The sequence below is a fragment of the Pimephales promelas genome, chromosome 5 (assembly GCF_988280905.1).
Source record: "Pimephales promelas chromosome 5, fPimPro1.hap1.1, whole genome shotgun sequence".
Lineage (NCBI taxonomy): Eukaryota > Metazoa > Chordata > Actinopteri > Cypriniformes > Leuciscidae > Pimephales > Pimephales promelas.
Window position 1 is genome coordinate 30,274,863 of NC_142773.1, and position 23,150 is coordinate 30,298,012.

Here is a 23,150-nt window from a genome sequence, read left to right on the forward strand (position 1 = left end):
TTAACAATAGTACATTAAGCAAAGCCACAATAAAAATCAATGACATTTTTAATTTATTTTAAACAAATGGGAATACACACATGCATTTAAACAAAGCCATATAAATGGGGAAAATAAGTCCTGATCTGTCTTTGGTAGAAATATACATCTCTTTCTCATTCATTTACAAATCTACAATCTAAAATTGTTGAGAAAACAGTCAGGACTGAGAAAGCAGAAAAATAGTTAAGAATAAACTAGCAAGAACTGACCATTTTCAACATGTACAGAACTCTATTCATCAGATCATATAAACAACAACAAACACAATTTAAACAGTTCACAGACAATGAAGACGGTAAAATATTTTCTTCCTTATAAATATCAAAATAAATCCTCTCTATAAAACTATCATGCCTTGGTTAAATTTATTGCATAGAAATGTAGTGACAAATAACAGATAATAAAAAAGTTCAAACCATTAATTTATTTCAAGTGCAATTACGATTTTAAGTAGACGCAGACATGGACTTTTTTTTTTTTTTTTGAAGACCTGAGAGGTCAAAGTGTGAAAATTGTCTGTGTCCTGAAATTACCATGGAACACAGCGTTAGCATAAGATAAAAACAGGAACTTTTTAAGATGAGAGATGACATGGAATGTTTGCTGCAGATTTTGTTTGCCAGGCCCACACAGTGCAAAAAGACTCAAAATCACCTTTCATTAACTTATGAAAAAAAAAAAAAAACACCACATAGTAATGGCCAAAGCTGCTCACTTAAATATACATTGGATACAGTTTGTGGACAAACTTTAAAAAACAAAAACGCTTGTGTGGTAACTAATGTGGTGCAACCAATAGCATGTATAATACAGAAACAGAACGTGTCACATCATTAGCCCTGTGTGAAGTGCCGTCCATTGTATCTCCCAGTTAGAGTTCTTCATAGTGTGATGGCTAACTTCTAACGCATGGATCAGATCAGTCTTTTACACCTCGGTTTCCTGCTCCCATGTTCAGTCCAAGCCGCCCTTTTTTAGCTTAAGTTACAAGGGTTTCCTTCCCTTAAAGGAACAACATTAACAACGAATAATCGGATTAAATATAATCTCTGTTTGCGTGACCAAACTCCTTTCTACACCATTTAGATATCACATCTGGAGATGTGGCCTCCAGAAGACGAGGCTTTGCAGGCTGTGAGGACTATCGGGCAGAGTTCCTCCGGCTCCACAGACATGCTTAGCGTGAGTGAGTTCTTGTTGGAGATAATCATGCCATCCTGTTCTTCAGCCTCCATGTCCTCGCAGAAGCCACCGAGACTTCCGTTGTGCATCTGGCTGAGGACTGTGTCCTTATCATCCGCAGGGCTTCCTCTGCTACTACCTCTGCTACTAGAGCAGTCCATGGCCTCTGCTTCTCCTCCGTCAGAGGGTACACAAGACCAGTCCTCTGCCACTCCCACTTCCTCCTCTTTGTCGGCTTGCAGCTTGTACTGAGGGATCTCTGTTACAGCGTACTTCTTAGCCCAGCTGCTCAGCGTTTTGGGCTGTCCGGCCTCGCTCCTGGACGTTGGGTGAGATGAGAATAAGACTTCCGAGTGGGGCAGCCGGGGAGAGACGGGGAGCGAACGGCACTGCCGACCGGGCAGCTGCCAGGGCTCCGTCCAGGAGATGGAGCAGTTGTTGCCAGAAGCACCAGTGCTGATGTTGGCTTGAGGCTGGTATGAGGTTTGACTGCCGTGAGGTGCGTGCAAATCAAACATGAGCGAAAAGACCGACTTGCTGGGCACGTCGTAAAACTTGATCTTGCCACCTTTTAAGTCCTCTCTGGCACTGAAAGGGTTGACTTTCGGTAGCCCATGTGCTAAGCCCCTAGGTCCTGGGTTGTAGTAAGGGTCCTGAACGTTCACTTTGCGGGCGGGTTTACGAGAGAAAATGTCGGACTGGCTACGGGAAAGCCAGATGTTGCGTCGTGGACGGGGGGACTTGGGTGGAATCTTGTCATCCTGAAAACTAAGAGGATTTAACCTCTTTATACCCTTTTCACCTGGACCTAGAACAACAACAAGAGAGGTGGGGACCACATTAGAGCGTTTCTATGATAACACTTTACAGTGAGTTTCCATATGTTAACATTAGAGTGAGAAAAATAATTGTTGTAAAAGTATTGTTCATTGTTAATAGCCAGTTCTATGTATACCGATACATTTTAATATTTTGATTAACTTTCACTACCATAAAAATATTTGGAGACATTAAGATTTTTTTTTTTAAAGAAGTTGTTAATACTTTTCAGCAGGGATCCATTTACATTGACAGTAAAGACACTTATTTTTTACAAAAGAATTTCCACTTCAAATAATTAGTATTCATTTAAACGTACTAATCAAAGAATCCTGAAATCAATACACCATCAATCTTTCTTCCAAAACGTGTTTTTGTCTTACCCTGATTCACTATTTTAAGCCCATTATAAGCGTTTATATTTAAGACCAAGCGTGATGCTTTTCGCACAAAATTGCGTACTTGTGTCAATCGCCTGTGCTTGTCTTGTTAAATCCGTAAATAGAGAAAAGTTGCCCCGAATGTGGGAGTGGCATTGGTTAGTTGTCACAACGAGAGAGAAAGGTCTCTTGGAGAAAAACCTCCAGGTCCACATCCTGTTTATATATATATATATATATAACCTGATAAAGGAGCTTCTGCCTTCAAAAAGAGAATGCGACAGAGCTCATAATAAAATGTGAATCAACATTTGCTTGGCTTTTCGGAGAAGGTGCGAATAGGGATTTGAAATGTTGTAAAAAGAGATGTGGAGATGACGTTCATTACTCAAAGGTGAGTAATGTATTTTATTGAACATATAAATGACCATATGTAGTTCTCTAGCAGAGTTCATTGTAAAGCATTATCTATTGTGCAGGGTCATTTCATTGTTTGTTGTGGTGCTGTGCTGGAATTTAAGGAAGTACCATATCTATTAATGGGTATAGCTACAGTAACTTCTTCAGCTAGACAGCTTGAGATCCTTTCTATCTAAACTTGTTATTAACCCTAGTAGTTAATGTTTACCGAGCAGTAGGGTAGCCATATTCACCCACACGATCGTAAAGTTACATAGTATATCTTTAAGCAACAAGACAGTTTTTCAACATTAATATATAATAAAATAATAGTAAGAAATGTTTCTTAAGCAGCAGTTCAGCATGTTAGAATAATTTCTGAATGATCATGTGACAAGACTGGAGTAATGGCTACTGAAAATTCAGCTTTACCTTCACAGGAATAAATTAAATCAGCATAGTTATTTTAAATTGATATAAAATTTCACAATATTACCATTTTACTATATTTTTGATCAAATAAATCCAACCTTGGTGAGCAAAAAAAAAAAAAAAACCTTTAACAAATATTATTAAAAAAAAAAACTTTCAAAAGTTTGGGGTTGGTAAGTTTGTGTATATTAATAAATGCTTTAAAAACGTGTTCATTGGTAGTTCATGATGATACCAAATGGATTAACTAATATTCTGATATATATCATATATTGATTCCCTTGACACGTGCAAACACTAATAACACCATCAAAATTTAGTGAAAGCATAATGACCAGTCTGATACAACAACATTGGCTCAACCAATGGCATGAGTTTGAGGTGGGGCTAACCAATGAAAGATGCAAGAAATCTTCAGACAACCGGTTTAAAAACAATATTTTTGCAGCTTGAACACTAGGGGGTGACAAAATATCTAATGTTCATTTGACTGAATCTACGATCACCTAAAGGATTATTAGGAATTTTGTTCAATTTCTCATTAATGCAATTATCTAAACAACCAATCAAATGGCAGTTGCTTTGATGCATTTAGGGGTGTGGTCCTGGTCAAGACAATCTCCTGAACTCCAAACTGAATCTCAGAATGGGAAAGAAAGGTGATTTAAGCAATTTTGAGCATAGCATGGTTGTTGGTGTCAGACGGGCCGGTCTGAGTATTTCATAATCTGCTCAGTTACTGGGATTTTCACGCACAACAATTTCTAGGGTTTACAAAGAATGGTGTGAAAAGGGAAAAACTAATGAAACAGTAATTTTGAATTATTGCAATTTAAAATACACATTTTGAATTTTAATATATTTTAAATAGTAATTTATCCCTGTGAAAAAAAATCCCTGTTCAGGGTCAAATGATCCTCCAGAAACCATTCTAATATACCGATTTGCTGCTCAAGAAAAATATCTGATTATCATCAATGCTGCTAAATATTTTTGCTGCTTATTTTTTTTTTAATACATTTCATTCAGGATTCTTCATGAATACGAAGTAAAAAAAATAAAAGCATTGATTTGAAAGACATATTTTTGTAACATGTCCTTACTGAAAATTATCAATGTAATGCATCATAGCTGTGACTTTTGAATGCTAGTCTATCTGAAACTTTTAATGATCCTCTAATCTCTTCTAGCCATTCACTAGCCCCGTTTTGTGAATTATTTCTTGTTTGTTCAGGATATGCACTGAAAAGCACAGCAAAAAGCTGTGCATTATAAGTAATTCCCATAAGGAAAGAACATCCAATCCATAAAGTTCATAGACAGACAATGTTACTGTTCGTTCTCTAGTCTCCGTGTTCTTAGAACTCATTGGCCCAGAGGTACTACATGGAAAGAGAGTGTTGATGGTATGAGCAAAGCCTCAGCGGGCGACAGGATGTACTAGCCCTCTGTCAAAGCAACTCACATCAAAGATGCGTTCAAAGCACATCAAAGCTTTAAGTTTGGAGCCAGAAAGTGAATAAAATAATATGGAATGGACACCAGCAGTTTTCCAGATCATAACGGAAGTTTGAAGGTAAGTCAAATCAATATCGGTAGTGAAATAAATGTTTGCATGAATAAACACGCACCTTTAGGCATGCTTTTTTTCTCAACCTCTCCAGCAGTTAGTAGCATCCTCTCCCTCTCAGAGTCATCAGCTTTCAGCTGTATCTGGATTTCTTCCAACCTCTTTACTAAATCTGGGAATGAGGGCCTGAGCTTTGGATCCATCTGGGATATATGTGGAGGCAACAAGAACATGAAGCATCAGTATCTAAATCTGGAAGAGCTCCATGTTCTCGCTTCTAGAATGTTGCACATCACAGATATTACAGTGGGACAGTTTCATGTTGTGGTTGCATGTCTGTTGATGCATTTATATGAAATATTATTCCATTATGTACACTACCATTCTAAAGTTTTGGGTTGATAAAATGCTTCAATGTTTAACTTTTGCACAATAGTTTACATGATAAAACTATCAATTATTGCACCCTACAAAGAACTACCAATACAATAATGATTCTTTTAAAGAGAAAGTCTCACATTGCAACAGTTGAAGGCAAGCTGAAGGAAGTCAGGGGGACAATCTCCAACCATGTGCTGGAAGGCGTGGTAATCCAGGCCAAAATTCTGCAACAAGCACATGAGCGGGTAAAGGTCATACTAAGGACAAAGAGATTTTAATGGCTAGCATAAATGCGTCATTTAGAAACAAATTTTATCTCCAAAACATTTATTGTAATGTTTTATAACAGTGAATTATTGCTGCTGTGGACTCACTTCAGTGCGAGGTAAGAAATCAGGATCAGCCTGTATCCTTGCAATGATCTCGCACAAAATAATGCCATATGAAAAAACATCAGCCTAGGAATGAACACAGAAAAATGATTGAGTCCTGATAGGTGCTGGCATGAAACAAGCTTTAATAAAGTGCTGAGTGTCAACTGCAGCTGAGAATCTAACCTTCTCGTTATACGGCTCATCTCTTAACACTTCTGGAGCCATCCAAAATGGGGATCCCACCACAGACAGCTTCTCCCCCTCAAAACTGAACACACAGAATAGTGGTCTGGTCAAAACGCTGACATGTTAAAATGCTTTCACACATTATATAAATACAGACACTTAAGCAATTACAATGACTTTAATGGCACCTTAAAACGTTCAGTTTAGAAAGCAATACTTTGTGGTGGATCAAGAAGATCTTTGTGGTGACTACTCTAAAAGCTTTGACTAGTTTCTAATTTTTCAATTGTATTTTTAAAGATTCAATATTTTAGCAGAAGTGCTTTAAATGTAACTTTGGCTTTCAGATCTGTCTTCCATGTATGTTTATTGAGCATCCCCCAAAAAAGTGGGCATACTCACTCATGTTATTCCAAACCCATAAGACATTAGTTCAACTTTTGAAACTTTTTTTTTTTTAAACATGATTACGTAATATGAATTAGATGACAATTTAGCCGGGACACATAAGAACAAACATCATTGGTTCTTGCTAAAGCCCAAACATGTTAATGCATTTTTGGTGTTTCTATGCATGTCCGTAAATTTATGTTTATGTGAATAAAATCCTGAATTAAATGTGATGGTATCTCTTCAGAAAACGTGGATTAAAGAGCTCGTTTCATCTGGATTACCTTTACCATGTCTTTATAAATGTTTGGAAGCATCAATATTTTGGTTGAGTAGACTTTCAATAAAGGAACACAAACCTATAAGGTTTCATTAAAACATCACCCTCATGTGATGAAAGTTGAAACGACATGAGGCTGAAACATTTATAACAGCTTTTTCATTTTCCTCCTTCAAGTGGTGAGGAAGTCATGGGCAAGAAAGGGTCTTGAACTACTTTGGTATTATTAGCGCTCTCTAAAGTACAGTACGTTCTTTCCAAATTAGATCCCCTGTCCGCATTGCTTGCGTCTCACTATTGCTTCCTTTCAGATTGCCATGAGCAAAACAGAAGGATGCCCACCACTGTTTTATATGAGGGAAAGCCATATTAATCATAGCTGCAGCTCCGGCTATAATTAGCATACAGGCAGCAGAGTGAAACCCACGTTGCCCGTTACTCACTCATGACTGGGGATTTTCTCAGCAAGGCCAAAGTCTCCGACGATCGCAGTGTGGCCATTCTCGTCAGACTTGATCAGGCAGTTCTGAGAGAACATCAAAAGGAAAGATACAGTAACTAGAAGATCACATTGCTCCTCCCACAGGATACCTTACACTTGAGATTCAGTTAATTAGAATCACTTAAACAGAAAGTAATGATGTAGCGAGGAAGCCACAGGGGTTATCCCACAGTGTATAATTATGGAAAGTCCCAGAAGATAAGACAACACCTGGAGGTAGAGACAGCATGTCAGCGCATGCCACCAACAAGAGCACTGTGAATACTAAATTAAAAGCACCTGTTTCAGTGTTGATTGATAGAGTCTTGTTTATAAATGATCAAAAGTGACAGCAAAGACTTATAATTCTATTTCAAATAAATGCTATTCTTTTTAACTTTCTCTTCATCAAAGTAGAAAACCATTAAGAAATGATTCTTGAGCAGAAAATCAGCACAGAATGATTTCTGAAGGATCAATGACTTCTAAAAATTCAGCTTTGCCATTAAAGGAATAACTAAATGCAGCTTTGGTGAGCATTCAAGAATTTGACAAAATCTTACGGACCCCAAACTTTTGCATTGTAGTGTATGTATTGTGATGATTACCTTGGATGTGAGATCTCTGTGAAAAATGCCCTTGGAGTGTAGGTAACTGAGGCCCATGGCGATCTCTAAGGCCAGCTTGACCCGTGTGGCCCAGCTCAGGTACTTGTTGCTGTCCAGCAGCTGCTCCAAGTTTCCACCATTAATGTACTGAGAAAAAAAGAAGATACCACATGTCATTGACATCCTGAGGATGTCATTGACATTGACATCCACAAATGGCCTATATAGTATTCTTGAGGTTACATTAGTTAGAATGATGGGACAGCAAAAATGCAATGCACAAGACTTTGAATCTGATAAAAACAACAAAAATGATAATACAGCAATGCACAACAATAATAGGTAACAATTAAATCAAGCTACTTTAATCTTTGCATAATGGGGATTATAATCATTTTGATGGTCACAGTACTTTGTGTTTACAATACAAAAGTGAATCCTATCAGCTTTCTGTGGGTAAAAGTATTGCATGCCAGCTCTCTCCAATGGATTGGTTTTCAAGTCACAAAAGAGCAAATTAGCAGAACCCAGAAGGCCTTTAAGTGCTTCTGTTTCACATAGTGAATTTGCATGAAAGCATCATCTAATAATTGGGCAATTATTCTGCAAGACGCATTAACTATTCTTTTGTAGCTGTGAATGTTTTATGTGGGATTCTCTTTAAAACAAGCATTTGAGATATTAGTTAATGTGCCGCACATGCTACTCGCTAGGAGCCCGATGCATTCACCACAGGGCACTGGTCTCAACTGTGGCCTAATTTTGGGCTGCCTGAAATGATCTGTGCTGACAGATAAAGGGCTCCACATTTAGCCAACAAAATTAGCCATGGCTGACTAAACAGAGGAGACCTTAGTATGAGGTCAGTGCGGTGAGATATCAACAGGCAGACAAGATGGCGGAGTCAAAATGACTGAATTTTCTAGTTGTTTCCCATAAAGCTTTGGTGCCATGACCTGGCCAGGTTATCAATAGAGCTGCACCTTGGCTCTTGAATAAAATGACCAAACTCTTGTTATGCTCTTGTAGTTTGAGGAATCATTCTTTCAATGGGAAAAGTAAAATCTTGAGGTACAAGTCACTCTCTAGTCATGCTCATAAAATGTGCTGTATACAGCATAACCTTGAGATCAAGGTTTACAAAAAACACCAGCAAAACATCTGATTATCTGAATTCCCTGGAATTTCAAATTGACAAAATGAGCACTTAGCCCTATCCCAAATGGCACACTCAGCCCACACGATCCTCAGATGAGAACACTTTTGTACATGGAAGGTTGTCAACAAAACATATAAAGGGCATTTCAATCACAATTCGCAGGCAGCTGTAATTTATTTCTGCAAGCTAAAGTGTCTGATAATAGGTTACTGAGACAAAACAAATAGTATTTAGCTGGTCGTGATCTCAACAATATGCCACTCGTGAGACGAACTGGTCTTTGTAAAGCAACACAGCTTTTATTAAGTTACTTTGACTGGACTCTTTATCTCGTGTGTGTACATGATTTTTAAGTCCCCCTGTGGTGAAAATCAAGCTTCTAAATGTTGTTTATACGTCTATGTGGTGTTTTAAATATGCTTTAAGACAAACCCTGCACAAATTCATGTCAACACCATTGCGGAGTATTTTTATCCTTAAATCTGCGATTCTGAGAAGGTCTTTGGATCACTGTAGTTTGAAATCACTGGTGTTTCTGACTTCAACAACGTAGACCTATAATTCCATGCATTACTTCTATATTTTAAGTTGCTCAAGCAAGAGGTCAAATATTTAACCATGTACTGGTTTTAAAATCACAAACATTTTAAATTATATTTATATATATATATATTTTTTTTTTTACAGGAACTAGATGCCACTAATGAGTCCTGCTGACGTTAACATTCACATGAGACTCCGTACATGAACATGGTAAAATGAAAAAAAAAAAAATGATTTTTTCATTTTACTTTCATTTCATTTCATTTTCATTTTAATGATTGTAAAGATTTTTGAAACAAATGCGGTTCTTTCCAACTTTCTATTCATCAAAAAATAAATAAAAATAATAATAATAATAATAAAGTATCCACATTGATAACAAGAAATGTTTGAAGAAACGATTTCTGACGGATCGTGTGACTGAAGACCAGAGAAATTCTAACATTTAAAATGAACCTTTTAAAATATTAAAACAGTTATCTGAAATTGAAATAATATTGTTGTAGTTGTGTAGTCGTTGTAATATGTAGTTGCATTTCTTATCAAATAAATGCAGTTGTGATGTGCATAAAGAAAATGGTAAGGTGTTAATTTATGTTGTTCTTAAAACAACTGACATACAACCGTCTTGGATATCCTGGGCTAAATATACAGGCCCACTCTTTAGCTATTTGGGCATGTCTATTTTCACTCTGTTTACTTCAACCAGCAGACGGGTAGCCAATCTACAGCCAACCAGTAAACTATTCATGGGTCCAAACATGTGCAGGACTTTTACAACTTACTGGGGGACGCCCTGTATAAAACACAAATAGAAAATCATGTTTGGGGGCTTAAGAGAAGCTACACTAAGTGTTTGCATGTACAGACCTGCAAATTTGTACATAGTAAACAGCTAAGCCAAATCACGCCATGCGGCTAGCTGTCCCAATCTAATCCCATTTCTCCATCTTCTTACAGACCTGACCTAATGCCCAACATCTATCCTGATCCCAGGTCAGGAAATCTTTCCCCTGAAAACGCCCTACTTGTGCTATTTGTTGGCTTCATCTCTTAGAGGGTTAAAACTAATCCTACATCGCACCATTTGATCAGTGTTGACTATCCGACGTACTGCCAGACAGATTAAATTGAACAAAAAGGAACAGTCCAGTTCAGGTCTAAAGCGGAGGTACTCCAGGTGATTAGGTGACTGATGGTGTATGCTTAAATAGAGCAAATCCTCTTGGTGAAACAGTAACCTTGAGTGGGTTGGGTGCTGATGCAGGCTTCACAAGAGGATGAAAAACTTCCTGCAGGGCTGATTTCATAACTGTTGAGTGAGTGCATGCCAATTGCTCTTAATGGCATGAGCAACATAAGGCCTCAGTGGCTTCGAAAAATAGTATAATCCCTCAGCAGGCCAGTGATTACCACTGCACTAATAGCCTTTTCTGTCAACATGCATCAAAAAAGCTGAGAAAAGGTCACAGGGCTGCAGCAAGAACAAGGGACCAGCAATAGTTTAAAATATAATGGAAATACAAGCTTATCATCATCATGTCACATATACATGGTAGACTTGTAGTCAAGACCACCTAAACCGAGACCAAGACAAGACCAAGGCAAAGAAACAGAGCAATAAGACTTTGTTTTGCATTGCCTGTCTATCTCTGCCGATTTCGAAGTCTCCAAATCAATCCATTTTGCAACTTTTAAATATATAAATATTTTTAAAAACAAAATTATAATCTTAAGTGCAGGATCCAAAAGTTGGTTGTTTTGTCGCTATGGTTATACCCACACCGTTGGCGGTGCACTCAAAGCCAGCTGTCAGTTGTGCAATTACCCAAAATCTCCTGAATGAAGTTAAAACCCATCATGACCAGAATGAGTTTTTCCATTCAACTGTGCTCCTTTTCCATTATTGTATGTAAAAGCACTAGATGGACGAGTTTGACCATTGTTCTTCTGTCTTACATCTTTTGCAAGCGTCTTGCGCATGACACAGCGTTAAAATAAGTTTTAAAAGACTCGAGACTCGTGCAAAAAACACGTTCTGAGTGAACCGGCTCATATGTTGTCTTTCGATAGTACATTTGGCTCAGTGTCTGCAATTTATTCTTGGTTTTTATAAAAACAAAGCTTTCATTTAACCTTCGTAAAAGGCCATTGCTTTGCAAAAAACTCCCTTGTACACTTCGTTCCTGTGTAATCAATGTTAATCTTCAGCATAGGAGTATATTGCACTGCAACATTCATACAGGCATAAAACACTGTTTGAGATGGAAAAAAACATCATGCCTTAAGGGACTGCCAGTAGGCTCTCTAATAAAATACTTCCCCTTGGGCACAGCTAACAAAGAGTAAACTGTTCAATGTCACAGAGAGTCATTTTGTTCACAGGGGGAAATGCCACAGATTTAGGAATCAAGGTACACTGCAAACACTCTTAAGCCCCGGTGCACACGGTGCGAGTTTGGCCCACGATTTTGCCGTCTGTGCCACAAATCCTAAAAGATTCCACTGATCCTAGGCTAACATATGAAGTCATTGATTGTTAATTTAACATGTTCACTGAAAACCGATAATGACCATTGCGATCAAATTTTACGACTGTCAGATTGTCTTCGTTTTTAAGACAAGCCATGACCAAAATAAATTTGACATTTCTTTGTAGCCTCCATTTCAATCACGCTTAATGCAGCTCACTGTCACTGAAAGTGTCATTGATTAATGTAAAATTTTGTTGATGTAAAATTGATGCAAGTGTTTTTTTTATACATTTGATTATTTCATATAATGTATGCAGTATTTCCTAGGCCTATTTAATTTGTCTGTTTTCCTATTGCTTGTAATTAGTTGCCTTGTTCTTATTTTTTTCATTGACTGTTTACTTGTCTACAGTAATTTGTTTAAACTTCTTTTTACTTAGGCTAGTATTAGTTTGTGATATTGAAATTGATGACAATATTTTTTTTCAATTGTATATCAAATTTTGAAATTATAAAAAAAACGTACTTGAAGCAAAACTTATATACAAGTTATTGTGAAATAAGATGACTCATATCGTGATACAGGATTTTCGTCATATCTCCCACCTCTACTGCCCACGAGGAAGGGTAAGGGTCAAATGAATAGATGTGTGGTGAATGAAAGCTGAGTCTGAGCTGAATTCGCTTACCTCTGTGAGAGCATGAAGCTGACCTTCCTGAACACACACTCCCATGAATCTACAACACAAACACAAAAAGAGAGGTTGATGTTAGATGCTCTAAAGCAGTAGAAGTTACAAGTTTGGGGAGATTTTAAGGATCCCAAAACACCCTGGTCAAAGTAAAAAAAAAAATCAATGCACAATGGAATAAGCGCTAATTCAGCAATATCATTAGACTAAGCTGTTGTCATCTACGCCAATGTTGACTTTCTCTGAAGCTACTGTCAAATAGACGACTTATGTTTTATGCTCTACGTTCATTTCTTGTGTTAAAAATGATTTCATGTTTTCTTTCAAAAACATGAAAAAAAAAAAAAATCCTACAGAGCAAAAACTTTTGAACAGTAGTGTCTGAATGAGTAAAGAAGACTATCTCCAAGTATATCTCAACTATATCTCGGTCACTTGTGTTGACTGATGCGAGGTGTCACAAGTCCATTAGCAGAAGTAAAATGTTCAGAAAGTCATCAATTTGCACAAATGACTGGGCAAACAGTCAAAGAGATCAGATTTGAAAAATACAGACCATATAAATGTCTAGTGTGGGACCTACATAATATACACATGCTGTAGCTTTTCACTAATGTATTCTCAGCCATGACACCATGTATCAATGTCCCTGAATGGCCACCTCACACGAGTCAGTACACAGGATACAAATCTGTCTGTTTTCAAAGTTATGGCCCCATAAACCCCAGGCCTGGCTTTTATTGCGGGTCTGTGTTGGGATTTCTTCAACAAAGATCCCCTCAGCCTTCTCCTGTCTGCGCTGGAGTCTCTCAACCCCCGTTCAATAAGAAGTAACAATGGTGTGATTGTAAACCACACACAGACCCCATCTCTTTCTCATCCACCTACAAACTCACATTCTGCTTTACAAACTAGAAAAGCATCACAAAAATTTGTCTAGATGGCATTTTGTCATATAAACATAATAATATTTAAATGTGACAAACAAATAAATTAAAAATGAGTACATAAAACAAATATACAAAAATTAAAAAAATACATAAGTAAAAAAAAAAAATATATATATATATATATATATATATATATATATATATATATATATATATACAGCATATCTGAACTACTTGTCCTATATTCTTCTCAGGTCCAATTCCCCATTCATCCCCAGGTGCAGGCTATATCAGCAGACAAAACTCACTAGTTCTTCTCAGAGCTGATGTGATGTGGAGAACCAAGAGGAGGCTTTTTGATCTCAATGAAATCTAAACTCAGGATGTCGTTACACTCCATCTATTTTTAATGGATTTCTGTGGAACGGGGAGGAAGAGGTCATGTCTGCGTTTCCATTACAAAGGAGAGAAAGATTCATATTGAAAGCAACACTCCCACAGTCTCCCTATTTAAAGGACGGCATTCATTTTGAGCCACTGGCAGGGCATAAAGCGAGGCACACACCTTGTCCAAAGAGAAGGAAACCTGATATATATATTAAGCTACATCAGCTACTGCTTTATATGAATACTGCAGTTGTGTTTTTCTTTGAAACACAAGCTTGTTAAATTTACTTTTATTGGCATCAGCTCCTTAGTTTCTTGTAAGCGTAAACCGCAACTGCAATCGCCAAGACACCAATTTAATAAAGTAATCACACAGAGACACATGGCAACAGAGAAAAAGACACCAGGGGAAGAAAAGAGGAGATCCAGAAAAAAAAGTAAAGAAAATTCTTAAGATAAATTCTAAGAAGTTCGTAAGAAAGTTCCTGAGAATGGAAGTTTCTGGCGGAAGAGTAACTTATGACCCAACGCATGACATATTGAAAAACGCAGAAGCACAAAGAATATAGCAAAACACCGGTCACGAATTACAGAATTTTTTAAGAGAAATATCATAGATTTTCGATATAAGAGAAGAGGAGCTTGACTTTGTTGCCCTGCCCTATTTGTTTGAACCACGAGAGGCGTTACTCTCACATAAGCTAACGCTACTCCTACATCCACTAGAAGTTTATATAGTTTATAAAAATGCATATTTGACAAAATGTGACATTGTTTACAAACGGTTTCATTTGACGTTTTTCTGCGGTTGAAACAAGTAATTACATGAGACAGATTTTAGCAAATTTAACAATGTTCATTCATGTTTATTTTGCATTGTAACTGGTATTAAAGCGGAGGAGATGATCAGTTCACGTGCGCTCCATGCTGCCACTTTGAGGCGCTACAGCGATTTGTCAGGCTACCTTAACGGTGCCAAAACAATTATTTTTTTTTTCGAAAAAAAAAAAAGGGAAAAAGAACAGAATTGGAAATCAGAGACTTTGTTTCATATCAAAATTAACAAAGCACAAAGCTTATTGTGATTTATTGGATTTGAGGCATGCTACAATGTTCCATTCATTCATCAACTGAAAAAAGGGTAGACTAATTGGTTGGTATAAACCGTAGATGTTCGTAAAAATGAGAATTGATTAAAACCAAGAAATCAATTTTTTTACCCAGCCCTACCAAGTATGGTGGCCCATTTTTACAAATCTGTGCTTTGCATTTCACCCATCCAAGTCCACACACACACACACCCGGAGTGGGAAGCCATGGAGTGATTGGGGGTAGGTGCCTTGCTCAAGGGCACCTCAGTTGTGGGGAAAGAGAGTAGAAGAGAGCGCTGTTCATTCACTACCCCAGAATACATTTCCTGCTTGCTGAAAAACTCACTGTGACAACAGTGTTAAAATGAAAGCAAAGTATGTTGTGTGAAAGCACCTGAGTATGTTGGGGTGGGAGAGTCTGTTCATGAGCTGAACTTCTCGCAGCATGTTGGCACGATTACTGCTTAGCTTGTTCATCTTTAGGGCCATTACCTGGTCCGAAGCTTTGTGACGCACCTAAAACAAACAAAATGAGAATGTTCTTTCAGTCTTACTCTGAATTTGAACTAAGCCATACCGACAAAATGAAATGAGGAACTTAGTTTTCATATACTCTGAATGTACATTCTTTATATTTTCTTTAAGATGAAAATAATTTTGTTCAGTGCATCTTGGCCCATTGCTTCTCACTGGCAACTATGATTATGGGCATTGGAGAAAGTAATAACCACAACACTCAGATGGGAAGTGACATACATTACCATAATCATTTTTAAAAATCTTTATTACACAACCAATATTCTAGCACAAGGTGAAAAATGGAATAGACAAATACTGATTGCATGAATGACTATTGGTTGGGGGTTTCATAATATTTCTAAAATGTGCTTCTGCATATCCGTTTTCCTAGTTTCCTTTTTGTGCTTTCATCTCACTGACCAATAAAAAGGCAAATATCAACCACATGATATCCTCATTAATGCATTTATATCTGTAAAACGCTGAATTCCTCAAACTGCATACGGTCATGGAAAGACAAAACACAGCTGAAGGATTACTCAATTCAGTGCTAGCTAGGGAACCAAAACATTGAATTCTGTGTTAACTTCACTGAATGTTGCACACACAGCAACATTTTATGAGGATGTCATTTTACTTTAAATGCATGGTGCTGACTGTACTGCAGCAGTGTGCAACCAATTGCACTTCTGGGATCAGCGGCCTAGCAAGAGCCCGTTTCGTGTGGCCACCTACAGTGAGAGCCGCCTGTCAGACATGGACCCAGATGCCTTCTCTACGGCACCCAAACTCTCAATCTGTTCTGCTAATATCAAGTCACAGCTTGCTGCCCATAATGCAACAAATCCAGTGTCCTAGGAACATTTTTCGGTTCCTCAAATGTTGATGGATTAGCAAATTGAGCAGTATGATTATTTAGGGATTCTCCATAGCACTGTGAGGTTTTAGGATGTTTGTTTGAGTTTTTCATATGGATACACATTGAAACTCATGTTCAAATAAACTGAAATGAGCTATTATTGTATTAGCTTTCCAGACAGGATCTTGCAGACCCCCATCACAGCTGGGAGTTGGCTCAGCGCATTATCCCTGTCTGTGCCACATGCACACCCCCTGCCTGTCATCCTAAAGACATTTACTGTGCTTTAAATCTCAGCCACCTGTGTGGGGAAGGGAGGGAATATTCTTAATAGATTTATACAACAAAACACTGACCAGTAATGCCCAGACCTGCAAACTCAGAGGAGGAGAAAAAGGTGACATGTCTACAAATGATACTGTTGATTTCTGGGGGCAAAGAAATTAATTATTAATGCAAATGAACTATTCAGGTTCATTCTGACAAGAATATAAAGGGAAAAGACAACATTTGCGTAAAAACAAGACAAAACCAACAACATTTATTGACACTGGGGCAGGTTATTCAAATTTCGTCCTCGATTCACAAGCTTGCAATTCAAAATAGATTAATTTGGGCTCTATCAGGTAAAGTACATGGTTAATTTCCTCAAATATATATACACTAACTCAACTAATGCTGTAAATATATATACACTATCTCAACTAATGCTGTAAACTATACAGGGAAAATCCATAGGTGCATCATTATAATATCAAAGGTTAAAGTTAATTGATCTGTACGGCTACTTACATTTAAATTACACAAGGATGTCTGTATAATAATGTTTATAATAATAATAATAATAATGTTTATTATTATTTTTAATGCCATAATTATGTTTCTAATCACTTTTTTTATTTAACAAAGGTTAAATTAAATGGTGGCTGTCAAAAAAAAAAGCATTATAAAAACACATTGAAGAACATATAAAATACAATGAACATGCAATATAGTGAATAGATTTAACAAAATGCCCCTTTCTAAGTAAATTTTTCTAGCTGACTTATGAGTTTAACATTTAATGGCTTTTCTGAGATAAATGTGATGTTAGCGTGCTGTTTCATTGGCACCTTTCCACGGTTGAAACACTGATCGAGTGATTACATGTGACTTGATACACATTTCGGGAAATTGCACCGTGTCTTTTTCTTCATACCTTCTGATGTTTATTCATGTTTATTTCGTGTTGTAATTAGTTAAACGGAAGAGGTGATCGGTTCACGTTCAATCTGTCCTGACACTGATTATTTTCTATTTCAGAAATAAATAAGATAAGGTAATATTACAAACTGTTTCTTTGCTTTTTTTTATTTACTTGGGATTTATTGTCAGTACTGGGCTCACAGTTCACGTGTTGGGTACTTTGTATTGTGTGTGGATGACCGTGTTCATCCGCCACCACCGAAGACCCAGGAAAAACCCTGCTTTCACTGCTATGACAGAAGAATTGATCTTAGTAATGGGCATCATGATGATGATGCACTCTTCTCTCAGGGCTTTTCTGACCTCAAAACTTCATTGAATTATTCACAGTGAATATAACCCCACAGAGCCTACCATACCACTGATGCTCAGCATCAAGGGTAGAAGTACTCAATTTAATGTACTGTAGGTCTTAACAACTAAACAAGAAATTATCTGACATTACAATGTTCACTGTCACGATACTTGCCAATATATAACCAGTGAGCAATTAGGAAGGATTAAGAGACAAAATTACTTTAGGCAATGTTACTTTATAAAAAAAAAATAAAAAAAAGTTATGCAATACTTTAAGCCCAACAATATTTAAATAGACTTGAAGCAGCCAGTTTTACCACACTAAAAGCTAGTTAGAAAACGGAATCATTCCCAACATTCGACCGCTATGTTCCATCTTCACCATCACCGGAGGGATCGATACTGTTATTGCTTGAGTTAACTCAGTATTGTTGTCCAATAGCAAGTATTCTACATCATTAGCAAACAACATTCAATTTTACATGCCAAAAGCTGGCATTACAACCGGGATGACAGCTATTCAGCTGAATCACAAGATTAACCTTATTTTCCTCCTTTAGGGCCTCTTCCACTGAATCTGTCTATCTTTGAGAAAGGCTACACAACTTTCACCTCCTAAAGTGTAAAAACTAGAAAGTTATCACACACCTAAAAACAAACGATTTCATGTTCACTTATGACTATAATTAAGCATGTCAGAATATTCACAGGAAGACTATTTTAGACCACATTGCTAGAACTGCCCAGTCACGTAGATTTGCCTTGCACAACATTAAGAGGATCAGGACCTCCCAAAAGGCTGATTTATACTTCTGCGTTGGACCTACACACGGAGCCTCTGCGATATAGACTACACGTTGGTTTTCATTTATACTTTGCGTCGTTGACGCGCAATTACACATGCAGCGGGAGCTATCCAGACAGGACTATTGTAATGCTCTCCTGGCTAGTCTTCCATCTTGCTCTGTCAAACCTCTGCAACTGATACAGAATGCTGCAGCCAGAGTGGTCTTTAATGAGCCGAAGAGAGCACAAATAATTTCTCTCTACACAACATTGCATCGGTTGCCAGTTGTCTGCTAAATGAATAAATACATATGTAAATGTAGAAAGAAAATTGTACTTTCTTCATCAACAGAACGAGTTGAACCTGCCACAGCCGCAGATGACACAATCTTACTCAGCTGTAATTGAGTCAGAATTGTGAACTTCTATAACTATCTGGTTTGGGTCTGTAGCAGGCAAATCAGACATAAGAAGACTGTAACGGACTGTTAGGACAGCTAAGAAAGTTAATTGGTGTGCAGCTGCCCAACCTTCAGGACTTGTACATCTTTAAAGCAAAGAAATGGGCAGGTAACATCATCAGACTCACTTCTCCCCTCAGGCAGATCTCTATGCACCAGAACATACAGGCATAAAAACAGAATGCCGAAGATTTTCCCGAATGCCATCTCCAGCTTAAACAATTAACACAGCAATTACTACCTTTTTCTATAATTCATACATCAGTACTTGAGAGATCGTGGAAATAATTTGATATTATGTAAATACATACATAGAGCTGTAGTTTATACAGCACATAACGCAGAAATCTATACACAAGTCTTCTATTTAGATATACCATTTTATTCGTATGTTCTTTTTTAGTTTTATTTAAATGTTCTTCCAATTTGTGTCATATGTATGCATGCATATACCAAGAGCTTCAGGGAGAAAAGAAAAAAAAAATCCTCGAATTCACAAATAAAGTTCATTCTGATTCAGAACTCAACTCTGCAGGTGGACTTTGGTAAGGGCAAGCGACTAAGAACTGAAATCGAAATTACTTGGTTGTCAGACAACCATCTTACCTTGTAGACCTCTGAAAAAAACCCAGAGCCAATCCACTCGCAGATGAAGTCATCGAGTCGGGTCAGGCAAGAAAAGGCACTGATGAGAGCCCGGTAAGAAGAGGGACAGACCCTGTCCAGCGGTGCAAGACCAGTTTCTGCTCCTCCTCCTCCTCCACAATCCAGGTCCTCCAGCCGATCTGGCCGTGTGGGAAACCCAGCAATGGAGTTCCGTTTGCTCCGCTCCATTGCTGTTGGTGCAAAAATTAATCTGGTAGATTATCAATCACCGGTTCACATTTTTGATGGTCCTTTCCAGACCTACAGAGGAATAAACAGAAAAGTAAAATACTGTTAATAACAGTACGTTGGCTATGTCCCATTATATTATCCATTCTTATTACAACTGAATATGCTTTGTTTACTAAAATAGTCATTTGTACTGAAAGAAACCAAAAACTAGAGCTGCACGATTTAGGGAAAATGTCATATTGCGATTATTGAGGTCAATGTTGCGAATATGCGATTGCGATATAATAAACAAGTGGTTTCATGCGTCAACTTGCGTGCAAAATGCAAACATAGATTAGTGATAATTCTGAAATGTGTATTTCTCAACTCAAACTAGCAACAACTAAATGATTGATAACATCCATAATGATCAATAAGCCATTGATGTCTGGATAAAAATGTGAATTTAAAAGTGACAGTGAAACAGTATGTATACAGTATGTACACGATGTTTTCATATTATTATAAAGCAAGTAATTTGTTGACTAGATTCTCCATTAATGGAGAACAGCAGTATATTATGAGAGGATGCTTTAACATTAGTACCTAAAGCAGTTAAAACTATGTAACTAAAATGAACGCAAGTCCGACCCAAATGTTTAAATGTCACTATTATTACAATTTATATGCAATGTGCCGCCGGTTTGCGAACAAACTTGAAATTGTTTGAAAAACAAGAAAAGAAAAAGACATATAAAAACAACGGACGGATATGGGATAAACTATCCCTGCAACGTTCCAGTTATAAGCTTGGGAATGAAATAGGGAAATAAATAAACAAAACTCTGCCAGGAGGATCTAAACACTGGCTTCCCACTCTCATAGTCGAGTGCCACACCCCAGTAAAAAGCCACTTTAAAAAGGACCAAAACATTTACGCAGGATTTACGCAGGCCTTAGGCCGCTCAACAGCTGGCTCTACTCCCAACACTGTGATAAATCAACTCCTAATCAATTCCTCCTGTGATTTTCAAATGAAGGAGCCAATCTTATGGCTTACTTTAATAATTAAAGTGGGTTGTCCCTCTGTTTTTGTTTCCATAAACATTCACTCAATTATGTGACTTACTATAGAAAGCAACCAAAAGTACAGTGTTCAGAGTTGGCATATGTAAGAAGGACTGGACCTAATACAGCTGTTTTGATCATGATTCCAGTGGCAACTTTCCACAGAATTCATTTCAAACTTGACCTTCAGTTGGGAAAGCCTTAAGGGAAGCTCTCAATGTTCAACAACATACTTCATGATTTGACCAATATACCAATCTCTTATTTCCAAAAATAACCCTCTCAGCCTGGAAATAAGCACGTCACGGGGTCAAAAATGATGCACTACATAGGCTACAACAGGTTCTACCAAAACAAAAACAGACAGTAGCTAACTAGAGTAGTGCTAGGCACTACTCAAGTATCTGACTCATGATCTCTAGCAGCCAAAAAGCAAGACAAATTCCAAAAGAGGTTGTAATGCCTTCACAATCTACAGGTTACAGGTATTTTAAATGACATAATTAGACAGAGCAACCTTGCTTATGGTATAACAACAGCATGTCTGACATTCCAAAAGATTAGAAATAAGAAATGAGAAGGACTTGACCATCTTGTACAGACATTTTTAGCTCATACCACACATTTAGTGCATGCATTTGACATACTTAACAGTAGGAAAACAGCAAGGAGTTATTTATCATGAATCATCTTAACACCTCAAAATCTGCTCAAGATGTTGCTAAGAAGTGCTTAGACGTAAATAGGCCTATTAACGAGGATACTTGACACTTTACTGGCCTAAACACACAACTCACTTCACATGGTCAATATATAAACTTACAACAACGATTTATCAAAAATTGATTTTGTTCAATTATTACAAATCATCCCCATCATTTAATAAACAAGAAAACATACTTAAAAGTAAACTAACTATGGCAAGGTTTCCTAGCAATCAGGTTGAATTTGCAAACTGCTATACACAATAATTGCGCGTGGGTAGTTACTAGGGAAGCAGAAAGCGGACGCGAAAACAACTCGGAAGTGCAAGTGTTGCAATCTTAGCTCGCATAATTGATGCTGTGTTGTTGACCGAAAGTGAACTCGGTTTCTGCAAAACAATAAGCGCCAGAATACCGCTGAGAATGGTGATCAGGTGCAAGTGTATTGCTGTCATTAAACTGTTACTCATTATGTGGACACCAAAGCGCCTTTTAATTGTTTACTGTACACGCGCGTGGGTATCACGTTCAATGTAACGTTACTTAAAAACCAAGAGGAAAGATCGCACAAAAAGTTAATTGTCTTAACTTACCTGATCATCGGGCGATCGAAAGGCCTCACTTAGTCCCATTGCATTTTGCAATAGCAAACAAGGGCCATACACTACAATCCATTAACATATAATTGCCTGATTTGACCAAGTGTCGGCTAACTATTTAAACTGCAAGACGAATTAAACAACACCAGCTTCGTGTGAGCGTATTACAACTTAATTCACCACAACTATAATCAACTTTCCTACAAAAACGCACTTTTCAACGTGCACAAGTAGATAACTGCGTACGTTTCGTCGTTCTGACCACAAACATGAAGCGGTCAAGAGAAAATAAATAAAGCGCGAGCTCTTTCTAGGGAGTCCTTCTTTCAATATCCTGTCAGGCTCTTCAAATCGGTTCCTTATATATATTCCTAACTAATTTAGCAAGCAGTCAATCGCCAAAGACGTAATTCCTCTTGGGTTGACTTAAAATGCAATGAAGTATATTCAAGAAACAGCCACTTCCACAACAGTTGCCTCTCCCCACGGACCAAACTTACGTTTTCATTTGATGGAGATGGACGTCAACGTCGGCCATAGAGATACAAGAGACTTCTTAAACGGTATTATTTTGAACCAATCACTGGGGAGGCAGATACCACTGTGGGCGGGTATTTCGATTGATTGACTCGTCTTTCCGCGAATCAAAATGTTTACTCAAGGTACAGTTGTGCAATGATAGGCTTGGTTATATGGCATAATAAAATACAAAAGTAGATTTACATTAATGGTTATTAGGCCCTATTCTTGACATCTCTGTATGTTTTAAAATGAATTCCATTGTGTTATAGGATCGAAAAAAAAATGTAAGAACAATAAACAATTGTGAGGGAATGCATTGACAACGTTTTAAGTATTTATTCAGTTAGGAATTCTAAAATTAGCATACTAACCCACTGTGGGTAAATTGTTATGTAACCTATAGGGTTAATGTAATGATCCCCACTTATATTTTAGCACAGAGCTGCCTTCCAAATAAAACACGAAGCAGCTGTATTCCAATTGTGGATTGTGGCGCCATCTTTTGGCAGAGAAG

At 37.5% G+C, this 23,150-nt stretch overlaps 1 protein-coding gene across 2 annotated transcripts; it reads right to left on the reverse strand.

Annotated features, from left to right (window-relative positions):
• Window positions 1–30: 30 nt before the first annotated feature.
• Window positions 31–22,667, reverse strand: tesk2 (testis associated actin remodelling kinase 2). 2 transcript variants are annotated; one of them, XM_039677274.2, is made up of 11 exons: window positions 22,615–22,667; window positions 19,534–19,833; window positions 15,155–15,276; window positions 12,390–12,438; window positions 7,525–7,671; window positions 6,879–6,961; window positions 5,763–5,847; window positions 5,580–5,663; window positions 5,343–5,429; window positions 4,886–5,027; window positions 31–2,032 (listed from the first exon to the last, which is right to left on the reverse strand). In XM_039677274.2, exons 2-11 carry the CDS (start codon window positions 19,759–19,761, stop codon window positions 1,125–1,127), a joined length of 1,935 nt encoding a protein of 644 aa, XP_039533208.2. In that variant the 5' UTR covers window positions 19,762–19,833; window positions 22,615–22,667; the 3' UTR covers window positions 31–1,124. The 2 variants fall into 2 exon arrangements, with proteins under 2 accessions (XP_039533208.2, XP_039533207.2); XM_039677273.2 differs by lacking the exon at window positions 22,615–22,667 and adding an exon at window positions 22,109–22,608.
• Between the last annotated feature and the right edge of the window lie 483 nt (window positions 22,668–23,150).